Source organism: Muntiacus reevesi, chromosome 1, assembly GCF_963930625.1.
Source record: "Muntiacus reevesi chromosome 1, mMunRee1.1, whole genome shotgun sequence".
NCBI classification, from domain to species: domain Eukaryota; kingdom Metazoa; phylum Chordata; class Mammalia; order Artiodactyla; family Cervidae; genus Muntiacus; species Muntiacus reevesi.
Genome location: NC_089249.1, coordinates 161,660,549 through 161,676,142, shown reverse-complemented (window position 1 = coordinate 161,676,142; position 15,594 = coordinate 161,660,549). Strand labels below are relative to the sequence as shown.

The following is a 15,594-nucleotide window of genomic DNA, read 5'->3' as shown; positions in this document are numbered from 1 at the left end:
TTCTAAGTAGTTATATGAGTCTAAAACTTTCATTTTCAACACTTGATAGTATTATCTATCTCCACCATTCTAAAGTTTCTATCTCATAGCTAGACAGTGGTGACATAATTTCCTGTTTTATTCAGAGTTCTCTCATTGCTGGTGAATTTAACATCTTTTCATAAGCTTGTTGGCATTACTGCCTAGTGAAATCAGCCTTAGAGTCAGACTGCTGTATTTTGTCCTCAGCTTTACCCGTTATTAACTCAGAGATGATGGGCAAGTTACCTAACTTCTCTAAGTTTCCTCATCTGTTAATGGGAAGAATATACTATAGATCACAGAGGGTTGTTAGAAAGATTAAATGAGATAATATGTGTGAAAGGTTGTTGCTGAGCTGTGAAAAACACTGGGATTCTTGGTCTCCAAAGGAGAGGAATTGGATCTGGGCCAGTGATGAGGCTTGATCTCAGAGCTTTTGTGTAGTAATGCTTTATTAAAGGATAAAAGAGAAAGCTTCCGACATAGACACCAAAAGGGGGCAGAAAGAGTGCCCCCCTGCTGTCTTTAGCTGATGTTATATAGCTACTAGCAGGCTGCTAATTAGAGAAAGGAAATGTCTCAAAACTCAGAGACTGGCACCAAGCCCCTCACCCACAACATGCATTTTGAGATAACACTGGCACAAGGTGAGTTGTCTGGGGCCATAAAACAATTGACATGAATCTTGAAGAAAGGCAGTTTTTCAAGTAAATACATAGCCTCATTAACATAGCTTAAGAGAACATTTGCAGGAGTAAAACATACTGGTTTTTCAAGTCAGTTCTGAGTCTTAGGTGGAACTGACTTGAAGACAGTCTAGGGTAAATACATAGTTCATTAACATAGCTTAAGGAAATCAAGGCAATGCCAAAGAATGTTCAAACCACCGCACATTTGCACTCATAACACATGCTAGCAAAGTAAAGCTCAAAATTCTCCAAGCCAGGCTTCAACAGTACATGAACTGTGAACTTCCAGATGTTCAAGCTGGATTTAGAAAAGGAACAGGAACAGGAAGCAGAGATCAAATTGCCAACATCCGCTGGGTCATCAAAAAATCAAGAGAGTTCCAGAAAAACATCTATTTCTGCTTTATTGACTATGCCAAAGCCTTTGACTGTGTAGATCACAACAAACTGTGGAAATTTCTGAAAGAGATGGGAATACCAGACCACCTGACCTGCCTCTTGAGAAACCTGTATGCAGGTCAAGAAGCAACAGTTAGAACTGGACGTGGAACAACACACTGGTTCCAAGTTGGGAAAGGAGTACCTCAAGGCTGTATATTGTCACCCTGCTTACTTATATGCAGAGTACATCATGAGAAATGCTGGACTGGATGAAGCACAAGCTGGAATCAAGTATCAATAACCTCAGATACTCAGATGACAACACCCTTATGGCAGAAAGGGAAGAAGAACTAAAGAGCCTCTTGATGAAAGTGAAAGAGGAGAGTAAAAAATCTGGCTTAAAGCTCAACATTCAGAAAACTAAGATCATGGCATCTGGTCCCATCACTTCATGGCAAATAGATGGGGAAACAATGGAGACAGTAAGAGACTTTATTTTGGGGGGCTCCAAAATCACTACAGATGGTGACTGCAGCCATGAAATGAAAAGACACTTGCTCCTTGGAAGAAAAGCTATGACCAACCTAGATAGCATATTAAAAAGCAAAGACCTTACTTTGTCAACAAAGGTCCATCAACAAAGGTCCATCGAGTCAAAGCTATGGTTTTTTCAGTGGTCATGTACGGATGTGAGAGTTGGGCTATAAAGAAAACTGAGAGCTGAAGAATTGAGGCTTTTGAATTGTGGTGTTGGAGAAGACTCTTCAGAGCCCCTTGGACTGCAAGGAGATCCAGCCAGTCAATCCTAAAGGAAATCAGTCCTGAATATTCTTTGGAAGGACTGATGCTGAAGCTGAAACTCTAATACCTGATGTGAAGAACTGACTCATTGGAAAAGACCCTGATGCTGGGAGAGATTGAAGGTGGGAGGAGAAGGGGAAGACAGAGGATGAGATGGTTGGATGGCACCACCAACTCAATGGACTTGAGTTTGAGTAAGCTCTGGGAGTTGCTGAATGACAGGGAAGCCTGGTGTGCTATAGTCCATGGGGTTGCAAAAAGTTGGACATGACTGAGCGACTGAACTGAACTGAACTGAAGAAAAACATTTTCATAAGAAAAACGCATTGGTTAGCTCAAGATTTGAGAAAAGTTAAGTTCAGGTGGAACCAGGTGTTGTCATGGCAACACAGAATCTTAAAAGAAATCTCCTTTTAAATTTGTATAGAGAAGGGAAAAAAATCTGACACCTGTTTGTTTCCTCCTGCTGCTTAAGAGAGAGATAAAAAATGTCTAACACTTGCAACCTATTTCCTGCATTTGGAGACCCCTAGCCTTCCTGCCTGTTACCCTCTCACATGCAAAGGATTTATCATAATAAAAAACAAATAGTAAGTATTCGGTGAATGTGAGATACTGTTTACCTTTTCTTAATTTGTTATTTATTATATATTGGATAATATCCTTTGTCTGTTACATGCACTGAAAATATCTTCCCTCAGTTTATTATGTTTTTTTATTGCAAAGCCATATATGTTTATTCTTAAAATTTTATAATAGATTCAGACAAATACCCATTACTTTAGAGTTGCAGATAACTACAGTTAAAAATTCAGGGTCTAAATTTTTAAAAATTGTCTTTATGAATGTTTTTAAGAAGCATAACACAATTCCTAAACAATTTGTTTTTGTTTCCATAATTTTTAGCATTTAATTACACAGTATTTCTTCTTCTGTCACGTGATTTATTCACTCAGTATAGGTTTTAACATTTTTCCATTTTCATTTGTTTTCACTGTTTAAAATTATTTTTTTTTCACTCTTTGATGGATAGAAAATAATGACTTTGAATGAATAGAACTATTAATGAACTTATAAGTCTATCCTTAACGGTTTTTCTTAGATGATTATATGTCAACGATTTCATTGAATTGCAAGAGGAGAGGCTGGGAAGTGGAGAAGATTCAGGGCAGGAAGGGTTTTGGCTGCTGGGCTGAGGAGCTGAGACTAAATTCCCCAGATGGAAACTTGTGAGAACTCCGAAGGAGGGGGAACAAAGGCAGAGTTGCAGGATAGAAATCCAGCTGTGGCAGCCATGGGAATGCTTATCGACCACATAGTCTGCTCGTTGAATCCAGGCCCTGCCACTTTAGAAGGGAAATGAATAACAGACCTGGAAATCCTGGTTGCTTGGGGTGGGCAGCCTAGGAGATGAGTTTCAGGCTGGGCTAGGGGAATGTGGGAGAGGAACAGCCCACCACAGTTGTGAGGAGGCCCCTTGGGTGGGAAGCAGGCACAGACCTTCAGAAGTTCTCAGAGGAGCTGAAGTCATATTCACCAAACCCTGAGCTCCCCTCCAGTGGAGGAAGAGGCCTCCAGGACCTGACTGATGCTGCAGTGAACTCCACACTAGGGTCAGGATCAGAATAGTGGGGAGCAGGAGAGTGACCATCACCCAGGAAGAAGGCTAGTAAGAAGGAGAAAGAAGAGACTTCATTTGGGGAGTGTAAGACACAGTGAGGATTGGAATGTTCCTGGTGCCCCCACCTAAGGAGACTGCCTTTCTCAGAAGCCAAGCTCTGCAGAGGGGCTCTGCTCTCATCAGCCTCTCCCCTGTGTCTCCCAGCTTTCAGCCTAAACCCCAGTCTGGCTCCTGTGGGGAAACACTGGGCCAAGAACCAAATGTAGCTCTAGTCCCCCTGGGCTGTGTGTGGGCAGGGGACCTTCTCATGATCAGGAAGAATGGAGCCTGAAGTTTCTTTCCCACCAGGCAGGACTGAACTCCTGTGGGATGTTCCTGAGCAAGAACCAAGTATTTCCTCCCCATTAGGAAGGGGCCGTAGGAACTTAGCTCCTGGTTAGAGCCCTGGGGTCACATGTCACTCAGGAGTAGCCTCCTGAGTCTGAGAGAGCTCTGCCCACAGCCCCTTTCCCTGCAGAGTTATAATCTCAGGACAGCAGTGCCCACAACCATTCTGGGGAGCAAGCCAGGCTGCGGCGGACCCCCCATGCCCAGTCTTGCCAGGAGCTCTGGGTAGGACCTGGTTCACAGTTCCTGTTCATCTCGGTGTCTCTCCCCATGTCTATGTGAGAGTGTCCATGGTTGTCTCTACCTCTTTCTCTCGTGTGTCCATCCTTTCCTTCCTCTGTCTCTGGGTCTGTTATTCTCTCTCTGTCTCTGCCTCTCCTTCTCTTTGTTACTCTCCACTCCCTCCATGTGTCTCCTTCTGCCTCTTTTTCTGTTTGCTGTCTCTGGGCTTCTCTGCCTCCAAAGATTTCATCCATCTCTCTGATCCACTTTCTGATTGTGTAGCTCTGGTGTTCTAACTGGGTCTTCAGTTCACTCTGCGACTTTCTTTCCCTCTTTGGTGTCTGTTTACTGCTTGCTATGGTCTGGATTTGCCTGCAGCATCATCCTTTGACTCACAAGGATCTGCCCTTGCAGTGCTTCTCTGTATCTGCCACTGGAACCCTGTTCTCTGCCATCCTTTGTCCATTGTCAGCAAATATCCTTCACCTTCGTGCTCCCTCTGCCTTCACCCCTCTGTCCAGCTCTCCCTTGTCTGCAGTTGCCCCATCTTCTTGTTCTTGGCCTCTCTTCCAGCTCCTTTCTCTCCCCGGAGACTGGCCTTGCTTGTCTGCCTCTATCTGCCCTGTCAATTGCCTGTTTCTATCTGATTTTTGCTGGCTCTTTGCTGCTCCTGTAGCCCCCTGCTCAACTCTCCGGTGCTCCTCTCTCTTAGCCCTGGCTCACACATACCTTCCCGTCATCTCCGACATCCCTTTCTGTCTCTCTCTTATCTTCCCGACTCTTTCTCCTTCTGTGTCTTTACCATGTTTTGTCCTTCTGACTCTTTCATTGGGTCTCCATGTCTCTGTGCCAATCTTTTCTCTAGTCTTTTGCCTTCTACTTACACAAGAGAAGAAGAAATCTTCTTCCATCTGCTGAGCCCTCTTCTTCTCCTCCTGTTGATGTTAACCACACTCCCACCACCTGTTTTCTTCTCTCCTTGTGTGTGCCCCATCCCTCAAATTTTGGTTCTCAATGCCTCTCTCTGTCTTCTTGCCACATATGTTTGTGTCTCTTCCTCCCTTCTGGGTCCTTTCTATCTTTTCCCATTATTTTCTCTGCTTCTGTTGCTTTCTAATTGTTATCTGTTTCTCTTGGTCTTTCTTAGCCCCTGAAGGTTTGTGCTGATGCTGGGGGAGGGTGGTGTGGTGGGGGAAGAGCTAAGGAAAAGAGAAGAGAGGAGAAAACATATTTTCAGAACTTGACAGAATCATATATTATTGTAATAAACCCCCCTCTCTCTCTCTCTTTTTTTTACAGATAATAGTTACCTACTCAGAATCATGGCAGTAAATGGCAAAAGTGAAAATTCAAAACTACATTGAGGCTTTGTTTCTTCACCTGTGCTGCAGAAGGTAGGTATGTGGTAGAAGATAAATATATGGGGCTTCCCTGGTGGCTCAGATGGTAAAGAACCCGCCTGCAATGTGGGACACCTGGGTTTGATCCTTGGGTTGGGAAGATCCCCTGGAGAAGGGAACGGCTACCCACTCCAGTCTTCTTGCTGGGAGAGTTTCATGGGTAGAGGATCTTGGTGGGCTATACAGTCCCTGGGGTCACAAAGTGTTGGACATGACTGAGTGACTTTCACTTACTCATGTGGTGCTAGTGGTAAAGAACCCAGCTGCCAATGCAGGAGACATAATCCCTGAGTCAGGAAGATCCCCTGGAGGAGGGCATGGCAACCCACTCCAGGTTTCTTGCCTGGAGAATCCCATGGACAGAGGAGCGTGGTGGGCTACAGTCCATAGTGTCACACAGATTCAGACACGATTGAAACAACTAGGCAGGCACAGCACAACGTGTAGAAGAAAAAAATAGGACAAATACACTAAGTCATCTTAGGGCAAGGAGTCCTGGGGGGCAGAAGCCTGTCATCCACATCCCCTTTGCCCTCGCCTTGAAGGTAAAAGCTGAAGGTAAAAACCGGGCATCGGCTAATCACGAGAGACCTCATTCAAGGATCTCCATCACTCAGGACCTATCTCCTATCCAAAACACTTTTACCTTAAGCAGCTAATGTACTTGTATTAAACTATATAAGCTGATTCCCAAGTGTAGCTTGGTGGAGGGGATGAGCTCAGACATCAGGATCAACTCCCTTTCAATCTCTTCCAGTCTCGTCTAGGCCCAGCATGTCTGTCTCCATCTCTCATCTTCGTCATTCAGTCAAATCCTTATATATTCCAAATTCAAAGTACCACTTGAATTTTATTCCTTGCTATAAAAATTGTTTATTGTATGAAATTTGGAAAGTTCAGGGAACTTTAAGTAATAAATATCACTTGTAAATCTAATCACCAGAAATGACTCCTGTAAGGTTTTGGTGTATTTCTTTCTAATTTTTATGCTGTGCATATAAATTTGTATACTGTTAGGGCAGCAGCAGCAGGATTCAATCTGCTTTTTTTTTTTAAATTTTTTAAAATTAGTTGGAGGCTAATTACTTCACAACATTTCAGTGGGTTTTGTCATACATTGACATGAATCAGCCATAGAGTTACACGTATTCCCCATCCCGATCCCCCCTCCCACCTCCCTCTCCACCCGACTCCTCTGGGTCCTCCCAGTGCACCAGGCCTGAGCACTTGTCTCATGCATCCCACCTGGGCTGGTGATCTGTTTCACCATAGATAATAAACATGCTGTTCTTTCAAAACATCTCACCCTCACCTTCTCCCACAGAGTTAAAAAGTCTGTTCTGTACTTCTGTGTCTCTTTTTCTTTTTTGCATATAGGGTTATCATTACCATCTTTCTAAATTCCATATATATATGTGTTAGTATGCTGTAATGTTCTTTATCTTTCTGGCTTACTTCACTCTGTATAATGGGCTCCAGTTTCATCCATCTCATTAGAACTGATTCAAATAAATTCTTTTTAACAACTGAGTAATATTCCATGGTGTATATGTACCATAGCTTCCTTATCCATTCATCTGCTGATGGGCATCTAGGTTGCTTCCATGTCCTGGCTATTATAAACAGTGCTGCAATGAACATTGGGGTGCACGTGTCTCTTTCGGATCTGGTTTCCTCAGTGTGTATACCCAGAAGTGGTATTGCTGGGTCATATGGCTAATCAATGAATATAGTAAAGTTGCAGGATATAAAATTAACACACAGAAATCCCTTGCATTCCTATATACTAACAATGAAAAAACAGAAAGAGAAATTAAGGAAACAATACCATTCACCATTGCAACAAAAAGAATAAAATACTTAGGAGTATATCTACCTAAAGAAACAAAAGACCTATACATAGAAAACTATAAAACACTGATGAAAGAAATCAAAGAGGACACAAACAGATGGAGAAACATACCGTGTTCATGGATTGGAAGAATCAATATTGTCAAAATGGCTATTTTACCCAAAGCAATCTATAGATTCAGTGCAATCCCTATCAAGCTACCAACGGCATTTTTCACAGAACTAGAACAAGTAATTTCACAATTTGTATGGAAATACAAAAAACCTCGAATAGTCAATCTGCTTTTTAACAGTCTGTTGGAGCATTTCTCCACAATGCAAAATAGTCTCCAAAATATTATTTTAAAGGCTATCAGATATTCAATCATATCAATAGACCATAAATTATTTAACCAATCCCCTGTTATAGGACATTTAGGTTATATCCAGTTTTCCCCATTAAAAGTAATACTGCAATTAAACATCCTTGATGAAAATCTCTCCCCACATCTCTCATTTTTCCATATGCAATATTCTTAAAGGTGAAAATACATGCTATCACATTTTCCTGCAGAAGAACAGAATAATTTATTTCTCATATGAATTTCCAAATCAATATATAAGAATTTCTCATTTACTGCAAACTGGTCAAAGCCAGGCATCATCATTTTAAAAGAATTTTTTGCCTATGTCAAGTTAAAAACTATTTCATTGATGTTTTAATTTGCAGTCTTTAATTATTAGGAAGTTTAAACTATGGTGGATTCATTTTTTCATTAATCTCTTGTGCATTGATTATTAATATCTCATTCTTGGTTATGAGTTTTTTCCTTACAAAGAAGAGACCTTTATATTCTAATGATATTAATCACTTGTATTACACATATGCAACAACTATTATTCATTTTTAATTTACATAAGATATTCTTTATTATATAACCAAAAATGTTCATGTTTTTCTTACTTTTCTTCCTTTATTTTATGCTCACAAGAAAGCCAGAACATATTGGCATTTAGGCAGGGGGAATGTGAGCAGCTTGAGTATAATGTGGAGACAGGAAAATTGAGATAGAACCAAATTACTCTTTACAATTAAGTAAATCTGTTCTCAAAGTGTGGACCCAGCATCTGCATTACCTGGGAACTTGTAGAAATGCAAATTCTTGACCTCCACCCAAGACTATCTAAATCAAAACTCCATATGAAGCGCAGGAGCATCTGACAAGCTCTCCAGGTGATTCTGAAGCACAGGGAAGTCTGAAAGCATTGAGTTAAAGGAATTGGATTTATGGCTGATTGCCCCAGTAACAGGTGTAAGGAGAGTCCTAGAACAGGAAGACCAAGGGGAGATGGGAGGAGGTTCCAGGAAGGAGACCAGTCTCCAGTCATATGCTGATGGCTGGGGGCTAGAGAGGAAAAACTGCTGCACAGATAACTTAGGGACTTTGCAACATTAAATGTTCATTTTAAAAATAGTTTTCTGTTCTTTGCTGCATTGTAAGCCATCTTCCTTTTATCCATACATCCAGGACAAATCTTGCAAATAACATCCTTGGGTTGGTGAGGTTTAGGGGCATAATGGTGAAAGAGAATAAGGATGAACCACTGAAGGTCAGTACTCCATGAGAAAGGCAATAAGGGAAGTCGAGGAGTCAATGAGAGTGAGGATTAGGGAGCAAAATGGCCAGGGATACACAAGAATCCCTCACAATATTAGGAAAATATGGAACAGGTCAGATGAAGGCTGTGCAGGTTTGTTTGCATATTAGAGGGAAAGGGATCAACACTAAGAGGCTGAAGGACTTGGACCTTCAAGTGATGCTTAAAGGCCTTTCTCTGTCACATCATAAAGTAAATATTCACTCATATATTTTCTCTTAGGTTGCTTTACACTTTTATTTTTTGCATTTAACTCTTTAACATATTTAACTCTGTGAAATCACTTTCCCATCCATATTATTTATAATTCTTCTTTGCCCCTCTAATTTATAACAAATAGTAGGCATTTGGTAAAAACATGTTGAATCAATGACGTAATTACTGAATACCAGTAAAGTTTCTTTCACCAGGAAAAGTTAAATCTTGAATATTAACTATAAACTTTAATCTACATAGCATTGATTTGAATTCCCAATTCTAACCTCAATGGTAATCCTAGCAGTGATAAAAACCTCAACATAAATAATGAGTATAATAGTCTTCACTCTGATCTTTAATCGAGGCTAAACAACCTCTGTTGTCCCAAGAGAAAATGGAAAATGGGGTGAATAACAGAGAGAAAAGCAAAGCTATCTTGGGAAAGGGAGAGACAGGAAGGAACACAGTACACAGCACTTCCCAGACTTGGTCTTCACCATTTCATCACTCTGCCCCATCATGAAACCCTGACACCACTCAAACTGTTGCAGGAAGGGGAACCCCTTCCAGGGCCTGAAACTGGGCTCTTGTCTAACACTCAGAAATGAATTGTCCAAAGAGACACATGTGCTGACAAAGCAAGAGATTTTATTGGGAAAGGGCACCCGGGTGGAGAACAGTAGGGTAAGAGAACCCAGGAGAACAGCTCTGCCGTGTGGCTCACAGTCTTGGGTTTTATGGTGATGGGATTAGTTTCCGGGTTGTCTTTAGCCAATCATTCTGGCTCAGAGTCCTTCCTGGTGGTGTACGCCTTGTTCAACCAAGATGGATGCCAGAGAGAAGGATTCTGGGAGGTGGTCGGACATGTGGTGTCTCCTTTTGACCTTTCCTGAGCTCTTCGGTTGGTGGTGGCTTATTAGTTCCATGTTCCTTACCAGGACCTCCTGTCATAAAGCAACTCATGCAAATTGTTACTATGGTGCCTGGCCAGGGTGGGGGGTTTCAGTCAGTGTGATTCCCCTAACAAAACTACTATGGGGATGAATTCAGTAGTGCCCCCATCTAATAATCCAAAATTCCTGTTAGGAAACATAAATGAAAAACGAGTGAAAATTCATTGGCACCAAAACTCCAAATGTTATGTATTCCCCAAACTCTTTAAACAGGCAGAGCACAATGCAGGAACTCAACCAGTCCGCTGTGACAGAATTCATCCTGTTGGGCTTTGCCTCGAACCCCAGGACCAATCCTCTGCTCTTCACCTTCTTTCTGGTCTTTTACCTGCTGATCCTTGTGAGCAACAGTCTCCTCATCACCCTCATCCACCAGGACACACGCCTCCACACGCCCATGTACTTCTTCATCAGTGTCCTCTCCCTGTTGGACATGGGCTACACCACCACGACGGTGCCCCAGATGCTCGTGCACATTCTCAGCAAGAAGAGAGCCATCTCTTTTGCTAGATGTGTGGCCCAGATGTACATCTTCCTCCTCTTTGGGATCACTGAGTCCTGGCTTTTCTCCATCATGTCTGTGGACAGGTACATGGCCATCTGCCACCCTCTCCGATATAAGGTCATCATGAGCCGCTGGCTGTGCCTTCTCATGGTGGGCATCTGTGCAGCCTATGGTGTGGTGGGTGGTCTGTCCTATACCTTCTTTGCTATGCGCCTTCCCTACTGTGGCCCTAATGAAATTGACCTCTACTTCTGTGAGGTTCCTGCGGTCCTGAAGCTGGCCTGTACGGACACTTCCCTCAATGATTTGGTGGACTTCATCACCGGCTTCAATGTCATTGTGGTCCCACTTTCCTTGGTTGTCCTTGTCTATATCAACATCTTTGCCACCATCATGAAGATCCGCTCAGCCCAAGGACGGATCAAGGCCTTCTCTACCTGTGCCTCCCACATCACCGTGGTTACCATGTTTGCTATTCCATGCATCATCATGTACATGAGCCCTGGCTCTGACTCCTTGTCAAACAATGGCAAGAAAATGGCCCTTTTCTACAACATTGCCACAGCCTTCCTCAACCCTGTCATTTACAGCCTGAGGAACAAAGATGTGAACAGGGCCTTCCTCAAATTGGTGGGCAGGGGCAGGGCCCCAGAGTGACTCTCTAAAGATGAAGATGTGGGGAGCCATGCAATGCAGGATGCACACTCACCCCGAAGACTCTTCTACCAGTCCTGAAGAGATGGTCTTCATAAGCTAACTCTTCACCCTGGCCCAAAGGGAGAGAACAAGGTGCTTGATCATCAGCATTGTGGTTTGAGACAAATATGATTGGGAAGATCCAATTGCTCTTAACAGTTGTTAAGAGCCTGTACTCAAGTGCCAGAGAGACCAAGATGAGAGACTTGGATTTACCTGTTACTAGGCATGTGAATTCTTGCAGCACATTTAACTCCTCAAAGGTTTGTATCTCTCCTCAGAGAGAAATTGCAATGATTAAATGAGATAATACACAAAATGTACAGAGCATGGCATAGACAATTTCTTTTAGCAAATGTTAGTTTTGCTAGGAATGAATTATCAATCCTTAAATGGAAATGATCTTCCTGATCTGTGAAAGTTGCTGGATCCCTAAAGAGAAAGAGGGAAAAAAGCTGGTGGAGGGGAAGAATGGAAGAAGAAGAAACTCAGAAACTGTAAAGTGGAGATTCTTAAGGTGCAGAGGGACTTGAGAAAAGGAAATTAACCTATATAGCCCATTTACAAACTGTGCCAGTTAGAGCATCTGGGGTCAACTGAAGTTATCTTAGAAAGTTGAAAATTCTTTTTTTAAAAATTTATTTATTTTTCCATTTATTTTTATTAGTTGGAGGCTAATTACTTTACAATATTGTAATGGTTTTTGCCATACATTAACATGAATCAGCCATGGATTTACATGTATTCCCCATCCCAATCCCCCCTCCCACCTCCCTCTCTACCCGATCCTTCTGGGTCTTCCCAGTGCACCAGGCCCAAGCACTTGTCTCATGCATCCAACCTGGGCTGGTGATCTGTTTCACCCTTGATAATATACATGTTTCGATGCTGCTCCCTCAAAACATCCCACCCTCGCCTTCTCCCACAGAGTCCAAAAGTCTGTTCTGTACATTTATGTCTCTTTTTTTTTGCATATATGCAAAACCCTATATGAAAATTCTTTTTTATGACCATTTTTTTCTGCTATTTTTTAGTTTTATACCTCTTGATTTCCCTTTTCTCCTTGTTTCTAATAATGTCCATTTTTGAAAACTATAGTTTCTCTTAGATAATCTCTAGGAAAAGGGATTCTGTCCACTTAGGGATGTAGGAAATTAGAGAGGAGAGGAATGACTATAATGTGACAATGAAGAAAAGGGAGTTCAGTTAAAAATTAAGTGGGGAATTTTTTGCTCGGTTCCCACTTTTCTTAAGGGATTTTCCCTGAAAATCTGTTTATTTTTCATAGAATGTTTACAAACGTGATTGCTTTTTTCCCCAGGCTTCACCAGTCTGGGCATCACCCATCTTTACTGACTACTTGCTGTCACAGGAACTTCACCACACAACAAAGCAATTCCCATGCGGTTCTGGAAACATGTCCCATAAACTAACATGCAGACCCTTTGGGTTCTGTTTTCTTAGTTTCTTGCTGATGTACACTGCCTATGAAACTCTTTTCAGAAAAAATCAGCTGGGCTGGCCAAAAATATAATATGAATGTCTGTCCCCTCCATGAGAGGCCAGGTTCCATGCCAAGGGTGCAAGTTCACAATGTCCCTAAAGATATTACTTAACCCTTCTATCCAGGAGCCAGAGTGTTGCATAAATAATAAAGCAAAATTATGGGACAATAATGAGATAGGGCATATAGCTGCAAAATATTTACAGACGTAAATAAAATCATTAACACAGTTTAATCATTAACATTGGTTAAAAAAAAATGCTCAGGGAAATTGGAAACAGATATGAGCACATTATTAAAAAGATACCCAAGTAACTATAAACATATGGGAAAATCATACCATTGTAGACACCAAAGAAATGCAAATTAAAATACCAATGAGATACCACTTTTTCACCTTTACAAACTGGAAGAATTTTTAAACAATAGCCAGAGATGGCCAGAAAACAAGAAAACACTGGTTTTTATACATTTCTAATGGGAGTATGAGCTTCCCTGATAGCTCAGTTGGTAAAGAATCTGCCTGCAATGCAGGAGACTTGGGTTTGAACCTGGCTTGGGAAGATCCACTGGAGAAGAGAAAGGCTACCCACTCCAGTATTCTGACCTGGAGAATTCCATGGACTGTATAGTCCATGGGGTCATGAAGAGTCAGACATGACTGAGTGACTTCCACTTCACTTAAGTAGGGCTTACCGGGTAGCACAGTGGTATGGAATCTGCCTGCCAATGCAGGAGACACAAGACACACAAGTTCAATCCCTACTTGGGGAAGATCCCCTGGAGAAGGAAATGGCAACCCAGCCCACTATTCTTGCCTGGAAAATACCATGGACAGAGGAGCCTGGTGGACTACAGTCCATACAGTCGCTAAGAGTCAGACACAACTGAACGACTAACATAACACAATGGGAGTACAGATTGACCTGAAAAGCACATGTATATTTCACACAACCATGTGATAGTAATTAGCTGAGTCCCTGATTGTATGGCAGCCAGGACTTTCCCAAGGCCCAGTCTGTGGCCAGAGCATTGCAGGAAAAAAACAAAAAGTTTATTTCTGTGCAGTCAGCCATGTTTATATTCTAAGTTCAACTCAGTTTGAATGTGTGGTCAAACATAAAGTCAACTGACTGCTGAAAAATCAGCAAATTAGATTTCAACTCAATCCCAGATCTACTTACGCTCACCAGAAGGCTACCAAATGGAGTCGTGGAAACAGTCCTTCAGTCTGAACCTGGTCAAGAAGGCTGCAGAGTGAGGCCCACAGAGTCCAGGAGACCAATCTGGATGATTCTAACATTGTCTCCAACTCTGAGGGTCATGGTTACTAGAGATTTGTGGAGCAGGAGCACCAGGCACATCACCCCTTCCTCCATTACTTACCTCTTACAGGGAGTCCTCACCTGTTTCCAGAGTGGTACCTATCAAAACTGGTTTCAGTTATAGATTCCTCTGTGTCTTTAGTGGGATGCATAATTATCTCCTAGCTACTAGCAGGTGATGGGAGTGGTGATCACAGAAAGTGCTAGGTTCTGCTTCTGATGAACACAACGGATGCTGTCCCCACATTAAAGTGTCACTGGTACTGAGTAAGTGGTATCTGATAGCCAGGTCCCAGTGACCTGCAAGGACCAACTCCCAATTAGCTCGTCTAGTTCAGAGTTCAAGAAGTTTTGCAAGATCAGAGGTACTATCATTTTGGTTAAATTCAGGTGGTTCAAGGTTTGCACCAGATAGAAGAGTGGCTGCTCCAAGGCCATGCCAAGCAGGCTAGCCCTGCATAGGCTTGCTATATGTAGCAGTCAGTGTTCCCTTAAAAAAGATAGCCACTTCATATGCCATGGGTAAAAAAAGTCTATTTTAAGAATTAGCCCTTACACAACTGTCCTAAGAACTGGGGAAGTAAAGACCTGCAAGGGGCATTGGAGGATCAGAATAAAATCATTATTTATTCATCATGAATCACTGGGCAAAGGTAGAGAAGTCAGAGCTTACAGGACGATCTGAGAATCCCCAGATCCAGTCATTTAACAGGTCATAACGGGAATGCTTAAAAAGCTCCTTGGGAACCTGTTGCCTTTGACAGTCCACAGTCAAGTCAATTTAACTTAATTTAATTTAACCTAATTTAGTCATTTATTCATTAATTCAATTTAATTTAGTCATCTCTTAAAAGGTCCTATTTCCAAACATGGTTACATTCTGAGCTACTGATGGGCTAAGACTTCAACATATGAAATTGGAGCAGTAGGTAGCAGACATAATTCAGTCCAAAATACAGAGTAAGACAGTAATTCTTGAAGAAAAGGAAATATGCAGAAGAGATTTTTGGCCAAGAGTACCACAGGTAAGTGGTACTTAAGTACCACTTAAGTAAGTGGAAACCAAGCAGAGAGCAGCAATCCCTACACTGGGTGAAACAAAGATCAGAACTGTGCGCTGTTGAGACAGTGAGGAATTTGTGAAACACAAGCTTGAGAGAAGAAGAAACTTTACAGAAAAGGAACTCCGGAAATTTACATAGAGGCCTCCTTCAGCCATTAGCCAGTCACTGACATGCATACACACAGGGTGAAATGAGACATGGAAGAAACAGCTACTTGGGTCTGTGAACTGAATGAAAATTCAGGTGCTTGTACCATGCAGGGAGACACTGAAGTTGTCATCCAAAGTGGAGATAACTCACCATATACTCCAGGCTCCCAAAATAACTCATCTTAGAAG

The 15,594-nt window shown here is 42.0% G+C and overlaps 1 protein-coding gene across 1 annotated transcript; it reads left to right on the top strand.

Annotated features, from left to right (window-relative positions):
- The first annotated feature begins 10,385 nt into the window (after window positions 1-10,385).
- Window positions 10,386-11,324, top strand: LOC136164560 (olfactory receptor 2D2-like). The gene has a single exon (XM_065929707.1). The coding sequence runs from the start codon at window positions 10,386-10,388 to the stop codon at window positions 11,322-11,324; it is 939 nt and encodes a 312-aa protein (XP_065785779.1).
- Window positions 11,325-15,594: the final 4,270 nt, after the last annotated feature.